This window comes from Chiloscyllium punctatum, chromosome 36 (genome assembly GCF_047496795.1).
Source record: "Chiloscyllium punctatum isolate Juve2018m chromosome 36, sChiPun1.3, whole genome shotgun sequence".
Taxonomy (NCBI): Eukaryota; Metazoa; Chordata; class Chondrichthyes; order Orectolobiformes; family Hemiscylliidae; genus Chiloscyllium; species Chiloscyllium punctatum.
The window spans coordinates 69,855,108-69,870,416 of NC_092774.1; the positions used below are offsets into that span (position 1 = coordinate 69,855,108).

Here is a 15,309-nt window from a genome sequence, read left to right on the forward strand (position 1 = left end):
ATGAAGAAGTATTTTCCAGTCCTCTGGGACTCTCCATGACTCCATCGATTCCAGAATGATCATCAGCAATGCCTCGATGATCACCTCAGCTGTGAGTCTGGAGTCACGTGTAGGCCAGACCGGGTAAAGGATGCAGCTGGGACTACTGAGTGAATCCTTTCCCACAACGGCAGTTTCCTTCCCGAAAACGGGCGTGAGTGAATCAGATTGCGGTTTTCTCTCCCCTCCCCCACCTCCCCAACAGAAAATGGTTTCATCTTTAGATTCTGACCGTATTCTAATTTCACCATCTGCCGCGGTGGTATTCAAACCCAACAGATTCCAGAACTGGGTTGAGAGTCCAGTCGATAACGGCACTCAGCAGTCGCTTGGTCAGTCCCCCTGCAATGTCACGTGAAATCGCTGGTGGCACCGGAGGTGGGAGGAGCGGGTGAAAGCCTTCCCACACTCAGGGCAGCTGAAAGGCCTCTCCCCCGTATGGACTCGCCGGTGGGTCAGCAGGGAGGAGGAATCACTGAAGGCCTTCCCGCACCCGGGACAGCAGAAGGGCCTCTCCCCTGTGCGGATCTGCTGGTGGGTCAGCAAATTGGAGGAACGGCTGAAGGCCTTCCCGCACTCGGGGCCGCTGAAGGGGGTCTCCTCCGTGTGGACCCGCTGGTGCCTCAGCAGGGTGGAGGAATTGCTGAAGGCCTTCCCGCACTCGGGACAGCTAAAGGGCCTCTCTCCCGTATGGACACGCCGGTGGGTCAGTAGGGAGGATGAATCGCTCAAGGCCTTCCCACACTCAGGGCAGGTGAAAGGCCTCTCCCCCGTGTGGATCTGCTGGTGCCTAACCAGGGAATCGCTGAAGGCCTTCCCGCACTTGGGACAGGAGAACGGCCTCTCCCCGGTGTGGATGCGCCGATGAATCTCCAGGTCAGACGGAGTACGGAAGCCTTTCCCACAGTTACCACACTTCCACGGTTTCTCCATGTCCAAAGCTTCAGCCACAAGCAAATGCGTGTCCTGCCCCTCACTGCTGTGAATTCCTCTTTCCAGGCCGTATAACAGTTTCAGGCTCCACACTCAGTGCGCAGCAACAGTCGGGTCCCTCATCCAGTCCCACTGATCATGAAAATGTACTGAAACAGGAACCAAAAAGCTTTGCTCCTTATCACAGAATTGTAATCAAAAATTGTGGCTGTCCCAATCGATTGAGTGACTGTCAGATATTGACGTGAAAGTGAGGACCGCAGACGCGGGAGAGTCAGTGTTGAAAAGTGCGGCGCTGGAAAAGCACAGCAGGTCAGGCAGCATCCAAGGAGCAGGAGAGTCAACATTTCGGGCATAAGGCCTTCATCTGTTCATTTTGAAACTTCTGTCTTCGGATCTTCAAATACTCTGGAAAAAGAAATTACAAAAGTCAACACTGTCAGTGCAGGGTAGAAATTCAGAACAAGCTATCCTACATTCTGTGGAGCATTCTTTTTTTTTGTTATTCCACAAAATTTTGTGATTCCAAAAAGCAACATCCTTCTCTCTCTCTCTCTCTCTTTCTCTCTCTCTCTGCCCCCCCCACCTCTGTTCTCACTCTAAGTAATTCTCCTGAAGGTGCTGATTCAGGATCAGAACAGCAAAAACATCAAGACTTACATATTGGATAACTCCACCTGAAACGTAACATCTTTCACAACACTGGGATACTGCTGAGAGTGAGCAGGTCTGATTTTGGGAAGCAAAACAAAATGGTGTCAGTTCAGGATGAATCAGGAATGCATCTTGAGGAATAACCAGACACAGCAAGGTATTAACACAGACACCAGAGAGAAACTGAACAGAAGAGACGTGGCAAACGTTAGTAGAAAGCCAGAGTCATTAAGATATACCGCACAGTAACAGACCTTTTGGTCAAATTCGTCTATGCTGACCAGATATCGTAAATCAATTTAGTCCCATTTGCCAGCACTTGGCCTATATCCCTTGGCCAATCCACACTACCTTGCACATCCCTGGACACTATGTGTAAGTTAGTACGGCTAACCCACACAAACCTGCACCTCCTTGGGCATGATGGGTACTTTAACACGGCCAATCCACCCTCACCTGCACATCCCTGGGCACTATGCATAATTTAGCATGATCAATCCACCCTAACCTGGGCAAAGTTAAAAATCACACAAACGCAGGTTATGGTCCAACAGGTTTATTTGGAAGAACAATCGTTCGGAGCACTGCTCCTTCATCAGGTGGTTGTGGAGAATAAGACCATAAGGCACAGAATTTATGGAAAGACATTTGTGGCCTGCCACTGAAATGATATATTGAACAAATCGGGATTGTTCAGTCTTTCATCTTTTAGAATGGATTGCAGGTATCATTAATATGTAAATCCCAGAACTTCCTGTAAGGCCCCCTCTCAAGATAACATAAGGCTTTACAACAAAAGGTGGCATCTCAGCTCAGACAATGCATTAAAGGTATGAGGTCAGAGTTTGCCTGTATCTCAGTCTTGACTCAGACTGTTTCTATTTCCAAAGCAGGAATTTACAAAATTTTATCTGGATTGACTGCCTGCATGAACTGCCGAGTCTCATCCACCAGCTGAAATGACTGGATAGTGAGGGCTTGATCCCCACAGTGCAATGAATTCCCACTTTCCACCAAAATCCCAAATGTCCACACTCACTCAGTTGCTCTCTCATAAATTAAATATTTCATTGTAACTGCTTCTGCTCCCAGCCTTCACAACTACACTTCTGCTTTCACCAAAGACAATTAGTCATACAGCACGGAAACAGACCCTTTGGTCAAACTCGTCTGTGCCAAACAGATATCCGAAATTACTCTAGTCCCATTTGCCAGCACGTGGATCTTATGGTTCTAAACCATTCCTATTCATGTACCCAGCCAGATGCATTTTAAATATAATTGTACCAGCCCCACCACTTCCTCTGGCAGCTCATTCCATACATGCACAATCCTCTGCGTGAAAAAGTTGCACCTCAGGGCCCTTTTAAATCATTCCCCTCTCATCTCAAACATATGCCCTATAGTTTTGGACTCTGATACCTTGGGGAAAAGACCTTGGATATTCACCCTATCCATGCCAGTTATAAACCTTTATAAGGCTGATCCTCAGCTTCCAATGCTCCAGGGAAAATATCCTGGATCTACTCAGCCTTTCCCTGTAGGTCAAACCCTCCAAGTCTCGCAACATCCTCGCAAATCTTTTCTGACCCCTCTCAAAGTCTCACAAGTTCTTTCCGAAAGCAGGGAGACCAGAACTGGACGCACTATTCCAAAAGTTGCCTTACCAAGTTACAGCCACAACATGATCTCCCAATGCCTGTACACAATGCTCTGACCAATGAAGGAAAGCATAGCAAACACATTCTTCACTATCCTGTCTACCTGCGACTCCACTTCCGCCTGGGCAGCCTATAGCCCAGCGGACTCAACATTAAGTTCTCCAGTCTCAAATAACCTCACTTCCCATCTCTTCCTCCCCTCCCCCCACCCCACCACGACTCCCTTCTCAGCCCATCCCCCTCATTTCCACTCCTCCTTGTCACTAACCAGATTTATTTCTCCCATTCACCAACCAGGTCAGACCTTTCACCTATCCCCACTTCACCACCCTGCCCCCAGGACACCCTTTATCTGCACCCATCCCCAATCCTGAAGAAGGGTTACACCTGAAACGTCGACTTCTCCACCTCCTGATGCTACCTGGCTTCTTCTGTTCTTCCAGCCTCCTGCCTGTCTATTTTGCCAATTGCGACACAGACGTGGAGCAACGTTTCCAAGTGTCTGTCCCCACCCCGATTCACTCCCTTTCCTTTCAGTTGCTGCAAGTCAACAACTGAATCCCAGAATGAAAAAAACATGGAAAAGGTGGTGAGAAAAGAGAGTGCGGTACTCACAGATGTTGGACAGAGGAAGGAGATTGCAGTCTGGGGTGAAGCTCAATCTTCATTTAGAGAAACAGGAGCAGCAGCATCTTCAGAAACTCATGGTCCAACTTCCTCATTCAGACAATGGGGTGGCTCTGATTAGCAGGAGGACTAGTCTCCTTCCGGTCCTCCAGTACTCCCTATTGGTCAATCAAAAGAAGATCGCGCGCCTTTTTGTGCGGACTGCGATGAGCATGCCCAGTATTTTGCTGACACCTAGCGAGCATGCGCACGACATTACTGACACCGTCAATCATGCGCTGTATGCTCTATCGGGATGCTGGTTTTACTAACAGATTTTAAGTGTCCAAATGCCAATAGGAAAAAAAAGGGGTAGAGCCACAATATTTTTTGTCCGTGGTTCGAAATTTGATTGGTTTTGCATTTTGTCTCGCTGCTCAACTTTTGTCTTCTCCGCTTGTTGAGAGAGTCTCCCCGTGAGCTGACTTTGGGCAGCGCTTTAACCAGTTACACAGACTGAAGAAACATTACACTATTCGCAGGAGGGAGTGACTTGTACACGTTTCCTGAGTGTGATCCCAGTTTCAATTGTTCATCGGAAACACAGAACCAAAAGGACACCAGAACTGCGGAGAATTTGGGGAAATGTGGGGACTGAGGGAAGGGATTCCATTCCCTGGGGGCACTGGAGGTTCATCAGCTCAGTCGCAGTGCGGAGAGGCCGTTCTTCAAAAAATTATTACAACATTATTTCCCATTGACAAAAACACATTCACGCTGCCTGATTACCTTGAACTTATACAAGTGCTCTGTCATAATATCTTTGATAATAGCTTTGAACATTTTCCCCATTACATATGTTAAGTTAAATGGTCTCCCTTTTTGAAGAAAGGATTTGTCCAATCTAAAAAAAACCACCCCTGAAACTAATGAGGTTTGGAAAATTAAAACCAATACATTAACTATTACGGGGAGAATGCAGGGAAGTGGAGTTGAAATGCCTATTAGCCATGATTGAATGGCGGAGTGGACTCGATAGGCCGAATGGCCTTACTTCCACTCCTATGTCTTATGGTCTTATTTCACGCCCTAATTTCTCTTTCAGAGTCTAGGATGAATTCCTTCAAATACCCGGGACTTATCAGCTTGAAGTTCCAACAGTTTACTCAGTTGGTGATTGTAATTTTCTTCAGTTCCTCCCTCCCTTTCAATTCCTGATTTACAGCTAGTTCTAGGGTGTTACTTGTATCCTCTCAAGTGAAGTCAGATTCAAACTCTTTTCAATTCATCTGCCATCTCTTTATCCTCCATTACTGAATCCCCAGACTCATTTTCTGCAGAACCAACACTTATTTTGTTAACTATTTTTAAGAAAAGCTGTCAAAACTTTCCACCTTTTTTTATAATTTTTTTAGCTAACTTTCTAACCCTAAATTGCCGTGCTACTGCCTGCATTATTTCTGATATTTTGCCATAGCTCTCAACTCTAGCATCAACTTGTCTGCGTATTCTATTGAACTGACCTTGATTAAGTGTTGCAAAACACACAAGGGCAAATCTTTCCTCTCCAGAAAGTCTTAGTACTTAACACGATAAAATTCACTTTGAAATATTGTTCATCCAAATTTTACCAAGCACATACTACAGATTCAACATCCCACAATGACACCCAGTTTTGTTATGATCTTTAATTCTGAAGAGAAATTTGAATACCCAGTGATTAACTGGAAGAACTCTTCATTAAGATTTCACATTTTTAAACAAATAAAAATTACCCATTAACTGGTGTAACTGAGCAGAATGGGATGTATGGCCTTAAATTGTAAATCTAGTTTTCTTTACATCCCTGCAAGAGTTCCCACGAATCTTTACAAGAGTCTTGATAGTTCATTCACTTGCTGGGAATAGTCCAATGGATACAACATCTCTCGAGGATTCACTTAAATCCTTCTCAGGGAGGGCAGTTTCACAACCCAGCAGTACCAAAGCCACACAAAGGACAGGTCAGACAGAGAGGCACCAGCAAGAGCATTGCTCCTGGGACAGGACAATGGAAGCACCTCACCGTTTCAGAGGAGACATTAGCACCTACACAAACAGACACACGCGCTCTCATGCACACACACTCTCTCATGCATGCACACACAGGTCTATGGGGTGAATGTGCATTTGCAGATACATTCAATTTTGATCAAAAAGCACACAACCTGCAGGCAGTTGATACATGTAATATTTGTAAATTCCTAATTTGGAAATAGAACCAGTCTGATTCAAGATTGGGATACAGACAGACTCAAACCTCACACATTTCATTGTTGTCTGTACTGAGATGAAACCTATTTATATAAAACCTTAAGTCATCTCGAGAATCTGACTTCAAAGACTTTCTGGGATTTACACATTAATGAATTAAAACTTGCAACCTATTCTAAAAGACAAAAGACTTCACAACAATCTAGGTTTGTTCAATATATCCGATCAGTTGCACTATACTGTGATCTTTTGCTATAAATTCTGTCTTATGATCCTTCTCCACAGCTTCCTGATGAAGGAACAGCTCTCCGAAAGCTAGTGGTTCCAAATAAACCACGATAACCTGATGTGTGATTTTTGAACTTGATCCAACCCAGTCCATCTCTGGCTCCTCCCCATCTTTTCTAGTGAAGGCAGCCCCACCTCCCGGTGCTGCCAGGAAACTTTACAATGCTGAGGGAATGATGCAGGACCTGCACTCATGACAAATTTACAATTTCTAACGATACCAGCTACTCATTCACTGCTCCATCTGATACATGACATTGGAAACTTAGTGCAGGAAGCTGAAAGAAATGAGCAGCTTTAAAACAAAAACCTCTTGGAGCTCAAAGCTTTCAATGAAAGTCTGAGCCCAGTGGTAAGTTCAGGTAACCTTTATCAAGACCCAATTTTATGACAGCTTCAGATCCCCCCGGCAAAAAGGCGAAGAAAAAGTAGCTTTTTTTAAAAAAAAAACAGCTCCAGGTCAAAGAGTACACAGCCCCCCCACCCCCAACTTTCTTTACTATGAGTCAGCACCAAGTTATCCCTTTGGAATTGGATCCTTGGGACAGCCTTAACCCGTAGGAAGTATTGCCTCACTCAGCGATTTCAACCCAGACCCTGTATCCAAGTAAGTTTCTCCCTGTTCATTTCTGCAGGTGGGGGTGTCAACCACACAGCTGTGGGTCTGGAGTCACATGTAGGCCAGCCCGGGTAAAGGATGGGACGACTGAATGAACCCTTTCCCACACGGCAGTTTCCTTTCCTAAAAAGGACATGAGTGAATCAGATGGGGGTTCTCATGCCCCCGCCCCCAAAAATGGTTTCATCGTTAGATTCCGAACTCCAGACTTCTGACCGAATTCCAATTCCGCCATCTGCCACGTCAGGATTCAAACCCAGGGGTCCAGTCAATATTGGGACTCTGCCATTGCTCCTTCAATCCCCCGTCATGACATGTGAACTCGCTGGTGCCTCTGCAGGTGGGAAGAGCGGGTGAATCCCTTCCCACACTGAGAGCAGGTGAATGGCCACTCCCCAGTGTGGACCCGCTGGTGGGCCAGCAGGGTGGAGGCCTGTGTAAAGCCCTTCCCACACTTGGGGCAGCTGAAGGGCTTCTCCCCCGTGTGGACCCGCTGGTGCTTTAGCCTGTCGGAGGAATTGCTGAAGGCTTTCCCGCACTCGGGGCAGCTGAAGGGCCTCTCCCCCGTGTGGACACGCTGGTGCCTCAGCCGTGCGGAGGAATTGCTAAATACCTTCCCACACTCAGGGCAGCTGAAGGGCCTCTCTCCAGTGTGTACCCGCTGATGCCTCAGCAGGGCTGAGGAATTGCTGAAGGCCTTCCCGCACTTGGTGCAAAGGAACGGCCTTTCTCCAGTGTGGACCTGCTGGTGGGTCAGCAGACTGGAGGCCTGGGTAAAGCCCTTCCCGCATTTGGGACAGCTGAAGGGTCTCTCCCCTGTGTGGACCCGTTGGTGCTTCAGCAGGTCAGAGGAATTGCTGAAGGCCTTACCGCACTCTGTGCAGGGGAACGGCCTCTCCCCGGTGTGAGTGCGCTGATGAGTCTCCAGGGCAGACGGGAAATGGAAACTTTTCCCACAGTCACCACATTGACATGGTTTCTCTACGGGACAGGATCCCTCAGGTTTCTCCATGGCCAAAACTTCAGCTGCGCACAAGCATGTGGAGAGCCCCTCCCTGCCATGAATTCCTCTTTCCAGGTCATATAACTATTTCTGGCTCCACACTCAGTGCACTGCAACCATACGGTCTCTCATCCAGTCCCACTGACTCTGAAAACATATAGAAGCAGGAACCAAAAAGCTTTGCTCCTTCTCACAGAATCACAGTCGAAAATTGTTGTGTTCCCAATGGATTGAGTGACTGTCAGACATTGACATCAAAGTGAGGACTGCAGACGCTGGACACTCAGTGTTGAAAATTGTGGTGCTGGAAAAGCACAGCAGGTCAGGCAGCATCCGAAGAGCAGGAGAGTCGATGTTTCAAGCATAAGGCCTTCATCTGTTGATTTTGAAACTTCTGTCTTCAGATCTTCAAATACTCTGTTAAAAAAAATTACAAAAGTCAGCACTGTCAGTCCAGGGTAGAAATTCAGAACAAGCAACTCTACTTTCTGCAGAACATTCTTTTCTTTTGTTATTCCACAAATTTGAGAGCATCATCCCACTCTCACTCTCCCTCTCACTCCCCCTTCTGTTCTCACTCCACTCTAATTCTCCTGAAGGTGCTGATTCAGGATCTTACAGGGGCAGAAAAGCAAAAATGTGAAGACTGACATCTCTCTGAATTTTGGATAGCTCCACCTGAAAGTTAGTTTCTTTCCCAACACTGGAATACTGCTGAGAGTGAGCAGATCTGATTTTGGGAAGCAAAAACTGTCAATTCAGGGTGAACCTGCAATGCAGCTTCTTGACAAACAATGAGACATGAAATGGTTAACGTCCCCAGGAAGGGGGAGAAAACGAGACATCAAGGTATTGACACCGACACCAGAGAGAAAGCGAACATGCCGACCAGATATCCAGAATCAATCTAGGCCTATTTGCCAGCACTTGGCCTATACTCCTTTTACCCCTTCCTATTCATATACCCATCCAGATGCCTTTTAAATGTTGTGATTGTACCAGCCCCCACCACTTCCTGTAGCAGCTTGTTCCTTACACACACCACCCACTGAATGAAAAAGTTGCCCCTTATGTCCCTTTTAAACCTTCCCTTCCCCACCCCACCCTTAACCTATTACCCTTACATTCTGGAGTATCCCATCTCAAGGAAAAGACCTTGACTATTTACCCTATCCATGCCTCTCATGATTTTATCAACTTCAGCCTCCAGCGCACAAGGGGGAAACAGCCCCAGTCTGCTTGGCCTCTCCCTATCACTCAAACCCTCCAACCCTGGCAACATCCTTGTAAATTCTTTCTGAACCCTTTCAAGTTTCACAACATCCTTCTGATAGGACTGAGACCAGAACAGCACACAACATTCCAAAAGTGGCTATGGTTCTGCTGAACAATGGCAATTTAATTCCAAAATATTAATTTCTTCGTGAGAAGGGAATAATTGGAATTGTAGCTGTAAGAGGTCTCTTGCAGAAGAGTGAAGAACCAAGTGAGAGAACTTTCCATTAAAATGGAGAGGAACAGAGGTGATTCTGAGATTGGGGAATTATATCTAAAGCAAGGAAATTACAATGGCAGAGGCACAAACAGGCCACAATAAATGAGGTAACACGATTGAAAGAAATGACAAACATTTAAAGAGCACCTGGAGGAACTGCAACAGTTGTCCATTCCTGTCTGAAAAAATAAAACACAGAAGGTGGCACAGCCACGGCTAACAAGGGACATGATGGATAGGACGATATCCAAAGAAGTGGCGTACAAATTGGCTAAAAATAAAGTACCAGATCTGAAGACTGCGAGCAGTTCAGGTTTCAACAAAAGGATTGATCAAAAGGGGACAATGGGTATGTGAAGATAAAAAAAAGATTAGAGAAAACAATAACAACTAGAACAGGCAAAGTTCTCATGTGGAACAAAGTGATGGCAGACCAATTAACCACATATGTTGCTTCTATCATCACAAAGGAGGACACAGGTAACATCCCCAAAATATTGGGGAACACATGGTCCACTGAGAGCAGAACTGAAGGAAATGAGTACTTGTGGGGAAATGGTGTTGGGGCTATTGATGGGATTAAAAGTTTACAAATCCCGGTGCTGGTAACCCACACCCCAAACTATGGTCCGAGGTCATGCAATTGGCAAATCTTGGGCTGATCTTAGCAGAACTATTTAATGGTAAGGTCCTACGGAGTGTTGCTGAACAAAGTGACCTTGGAGTGCAGGTTCACAGCTCCTTGAAAGTAGAGTTGCAGATAGATAGGATAGTAAAGAAGGTGTTTGGTATGCTTTCCTTTATCGGTCAGAGTACTGAGTACAGGAGTTGGGAGGTATTGTTTGCGGCTGTACATGACATTTGTTGGGTCAATTTTGGAATATTGCATGCAATTCTGGTCTCCTTCCTATCAGAAGGATGTATGAACCTTGAAAGGGTTCAGAAAAGATTTACAAGGATGATGCCAGGGTTGAGGGATTTGAGCTATAGGGAGAAGTTAACAGTCTGGCGGTTTTCCGTGGAGAGTCGAACACTAAGGGGTGACTTTATAAAGGTTTATAAAATGATGAGGTGCACGGATAGAATAAATAGACAAAGTCATCTCTCTGGGGTGGGGGAGTCGATAACTACAGAACATAGGTTTAGGATGAGAGGGAAAAGATTTAAAGGAGAACGAAGGGGCAACTTTTTCATGCAGAGAGTGGTAAGTGTATGGAATGAGCTGCTGGAGGACGTGGAGGAGGCTAGTGTAATTCCAACATTTAAAAGGCATCTGGATGGGTATATGAATAGGAAGGGTTTGGAGGGATATGGGCCGGTGCTGGCTCAAGTTAACCCTCCTCCTGTATTGAATTTCAAATCTATCTTCATCATGTCTTTCCTCCACTCCTGGCGTTCTCTTTTCCCAGTCTACAAACTGAAAATAACATCAACACATCAATGCTCTCCTGGTCACTGCGATCTTGGAAGTACCCAGCGCCACAAATGATCAGATTCATTCACCACAAATTCACAGTCCGCCTTCGTGTCATTCTAGATCTCTCTCTCTCTCCCTCACACTCCCTTTTCCTGTCTGAAGGACACACAGACCAAGCTCAGGGACAGGTCTCTGAGTGAAATGAGGAAATTCTAGTTGAATGACACCAACTGTCATTTCTCTCCCGGAAATGACGACTGATGGTGCCCTCACCAAGATGGCCGCCCACGCTCCCCGCCCCAAGTCAACATGTGCCTTATCCTTACAATGATGGCGCCCTGTTGCCCGGGCAACACGAGAGCTCCTCCGGCGGTGAAGTGGGCCTGGGGAGGTTTTATTCGCGGCCTCAGTCCTCCCCCGAGGAGTTTATAAACTCCCCAGTCTCCCTCCTCCCGCGGTTTCCAATCCTACCCTGTCTCACTGTCTCCTCTCCCCGGGATGTTTATGAAACCTGTTCCTGATCTGAAGAAGGATCACTTGACCCGAAACACCTCCTCGATTTCTCTCGACAGGCGCTGCCGGACCTGCTCAGCTTTTCCAGCGATTTCTGTTCTTGTTCCTTCGGCCGCCGGCGCAATTTCGCTCACACTCACCGCACGCATGCGCACTGCAGGGGCCCCATAGAGAGGTTTCTCGATCGCATGGGATCGTGGGAATTGAAGGCGCCATTAATGTCATGAAATACAGTATCCCATATGCCTTCTTAATTGTCCTATTCATGTGTTAATGAAGTACACGTCAGGGGCAAATCTTTCAGCGATTTTAGATTTATGCATTGAGTGCAACACTACAGGTGTTTAACTCTAAACTCTAGTTCCAAATCAGTGTCAGTATAATCACTCTTTATCTGTTCTCAAATAAGCACCGAATCAATGCTCTCCATCTGACCCTTCTTAACGTCGATTTTCTTTAGTTTGCAGATTCCAACCCGCTGTTTCAATAATTTATTAAAATCTACTTCTGGTACATGGGCGTCGCTGGCTGGCCAGCATTTGGATCTCCTTGAGAATGTGATGGTGAGCTGCCTTCTTGAACCTTTGCAGTCCACATCCTGTACGATGACCCACAATGTCTTCAGGGAAGGAATTCCAGGATTTGGACCAGTGACACTGAAGGAACAGTAATATATTTCCAAGTCAAGATGGTGAGTGGCTTGGAGGGGTACTTGCAAGAGGTTATGTTCCCATGTATTTGTTTTCCTGGTCCTTCTAGATGGAAGTGGTTGTTTGTTTGAAAGGCAATTTGTAAGGTGCTTTGGTAAATTTTTGCGGTACGTCTTGCAGATACTACACACTACTGCTTCTGAACAGTGGATAAGGTACCAATTAAGCAGGCAACATTGACCTGGATGGTTTGAAGCGTTTCAAATACAGTTGAAGCTGCAACCCATCCAAGCTAGTGGGGAGTATTCCATTACACTGCTGACTTGTGGCTTGTAGAAATTGGAACACGTTTTGGAGAGTCAGGAGGTGAGTTACTCACTGCAGTATTTCTGGCCTCTGACCTGCTCTTGTAGCCACTGTGTATATATGGTTCATCACGTTGAGTTTCTGTTCAATGGTAAACCCCAAGGATGTTGATCGTGAGGTATTTAGTGACAGTAACATTGTTGATATCACAGGTCAGTGGTCAGATTATTTCTTTTGGGGATGAGTCATTGTGTGACATTTGCATGGCATTCATGTTACTTGCCACTCATCAGCCCATTGGATATGGTTAAGATCTTGTAGCATTTCAAACTGAACTGCTTCAGTTTATGAGGAGTTGTTTATAGTGCTGAACATCTGCAATTATTGCAACATCTCCACTTCTGAACTTATGATGGAGGAAGGTCATTGATGAAGATGGTTTGGCCTATGAACTCCTGCAGAGATGTCCTGAAGCCGAGATGACTGACCTCCACAAACCATAGCCATCTTTCCATGTGCTAGGTATGACTTAACAATTAAGACATACAAAACTAATTGAAGGAATAGGTATGAGACAACCCTCTTCAGGTGTCTCCAGTGCAGGTTTTTCTGTTCTCGAAACAATCTGATAAGAGTTGACATTCATCAGCCTTTTGATCTTGGCAGGTTCCTTTCTCTCCAACATTTGTTTCACATTAGCAAGTTGAATTCTTCTGCAATTTTCAGGAAAATGTTTTACAGAAGGTAACATTCTTAATATCTGTGTAATGTTCCTTGGGAAAACTGTCTATAGTCCACCAGTTGGAGAGAATTTCTCTGAAAAGGTTTGTCAAATGCCCTGCTTCCACAAGACCCAGTGTTCCCAAAGGTGAAGTACTTTTAACAGCCCCTTTATATTTTCCAGAATTCCCATGATAGGAGACATGTGCCACTTATACCCACCACAAATCTCCTGAAACTGGGTGCACTACAAAAGTCCAGCAGGAAGATTATCAGTAAAACGATCTGGTTTCAATCATAGAGTTATAGACATCTAGAGACACACTGCACGGAAACAGACCCTTTGGTTGAAATCATCCATGCTGACCAGATGTCCAAGCTGACCCAATCCCAAGTTCCAGCCTTTGGCCCATATCCCTGCCAGATGCCTTTTAAATATTGTAATTGTACCCATCTCCACCACTTCCCTGGCAGCTTGTCTCTCTCTCTCTCACACACACACACACACACACACACACACACACACACACACACACACACACACACACACACACACACACACACACCACCCTCTGCATAAAAAAGATCGTCCTTGAGGTCACTTATTCCCTTCTTGCTACCCACAGCACCTCCTTTCCGTCCCCCCCACCCTCAGCACCCCCTGTCCATCCACAGCTCCTCCTGTCCATTTCCACTCTGCTACCCAAAGTGCCCCATGTGCATTTCCCTCTCCCCGCCCTCTGACCCCATCTATCCTCCCTCTCTCCCCTCACCCTCTGCTCTCCATCTCTCTGTTCCCTGTCTATTCTCTCTCTCCACCAACTCTCTGCTGCTCATTCTTCCACCGCCCCCACCATCTCCTTGCCACTCATTCTCTATCTCCATCCATCCTCTGCCCCCGTCCATTCTCTGTCTCTCCTCACATTCTGCACCCCACACCATTCTCTCTCCTGCCCCCCCCCCCAACACTCTAGCCCCACATTCTCCCTCTCAGACCCTTCCCCCCCCCCATTCTCTGGGTCCCCCACGCTCTGCCCTGCAGGCCTTTCTCTCCCCCGCCCCCAAGTCCATCTCCTCTTCCCCCCCCCCAAGTCCTTCTCCTCTCCCTCACGCTCTGCTCCCCCGTCCATTCTCTCTCTCTGTTCTCCACAGCTCCACCCAGCCCCCGTCCATTCTCTCTATTCTCCCAGCCCCCGTCCATTCTCTTTCTGTTCTCCCCAGCCCCACCCTCTAGCCCCCATCAATGAGAGGAAGGAATCTGGTTGATGGCAGGGAGGAGGAGAAGCTAGAAAGATAGGGAGCTTATTTGAAATTGAGTTCCCCAATGTTGAGTCCTCCCAACTCTACGCAGCCCGGGCGGAAGATGAGATGTTGTTCCTCCAATTTGCAGTTTGATTCATTGTGGTAAGGGAGGAGGCCAAAGATGGTTATGTCAGAAAGGGAGTGGGAAGGGGAATTAAAATGGCTGGTGACTGGGAGGGCTGGTCGGCCTCTGCGGGCCCAGGCACGATGCTGTTCTCCAAGTCTCCCGATGTAGAGAAGTCCACAATTGGCAAACACATGGCAAATGCAGTACCAAAATGTAAAATTATAGCCTCTGCTGTGAAAAAAAAGCAGAAAGGAGGTGTATTGTTTAAATGGAGATGTATTGGGATGAGGAGAAAGTGAGGACTGCAGATGCTGGAAATCAGATTTGAAAAGTGTGGCACTGGAAAAGCACAGCAGGTCAGGCAGCATTCAAGGAGTAGGAGAGTTGATGTTTTGGGCATGAGCCCTTCACCAGGAATGATGTGTGAATGTAATTGAAACCAGTCAATACCAGTTGTCAGAAAGGTGCAGCAAGCAATCAGCAAGGCAAGTGGTATTTTAACAAGAGGAATTGAGTTCAGAAGTGGGATGTCTTCCTGCAGTTAGGGGGTCATTGAATGTATTCAAGGCTGAGTTTGTCTGATTTTTGAACAACAAATAAGTGGATGTTTATGGGGGAAGGCAAGGAAATGGTTTGAGAACAGTTTCAGTCCAACTAGTCCATGCTGACTATGTTTTCAAACTAAATTAGTCCCAGCTGCCTGTGTTTGGCCCATATCCCTCCAAACATTTCCTATTCATGGACTTGTCCAAATTTCTTTAAAACGTTGTTACGGTACCTGCA

At 46.4% G+C, this 15,309-nt stretch overlaps 1 protein-coding gene across 1 annotated transcript in view; it reads right to left on the reverse strand.

Moving 5' to 3' along the window:
* Nucleotides 1–337: 337 nt before the first annotated feature.
* The window catches only part of LOC140460124 (uncharacterized), a 41,311-nt gene continuing 26,339 nt past the window's right edge, over nt 338–15,309 (reverse strand). Inside the window, exons 2-3 of the mRNA XM_072554522.1 lie at nt 7,370–8,050; nt 338–891 (exon numbers count right to left, since the gene is read on the reverse strand). Of these exons, the coding sequence (XP_072410623.1) occupies nt 373–891; nt 7,370–8,050 (1,200 nt within the window). The 3' untranslated portion in view covers nt 338–372. The remainder of the gene's footprint in view (nt 892–7,369; nt 8,051–15,309) is intronic.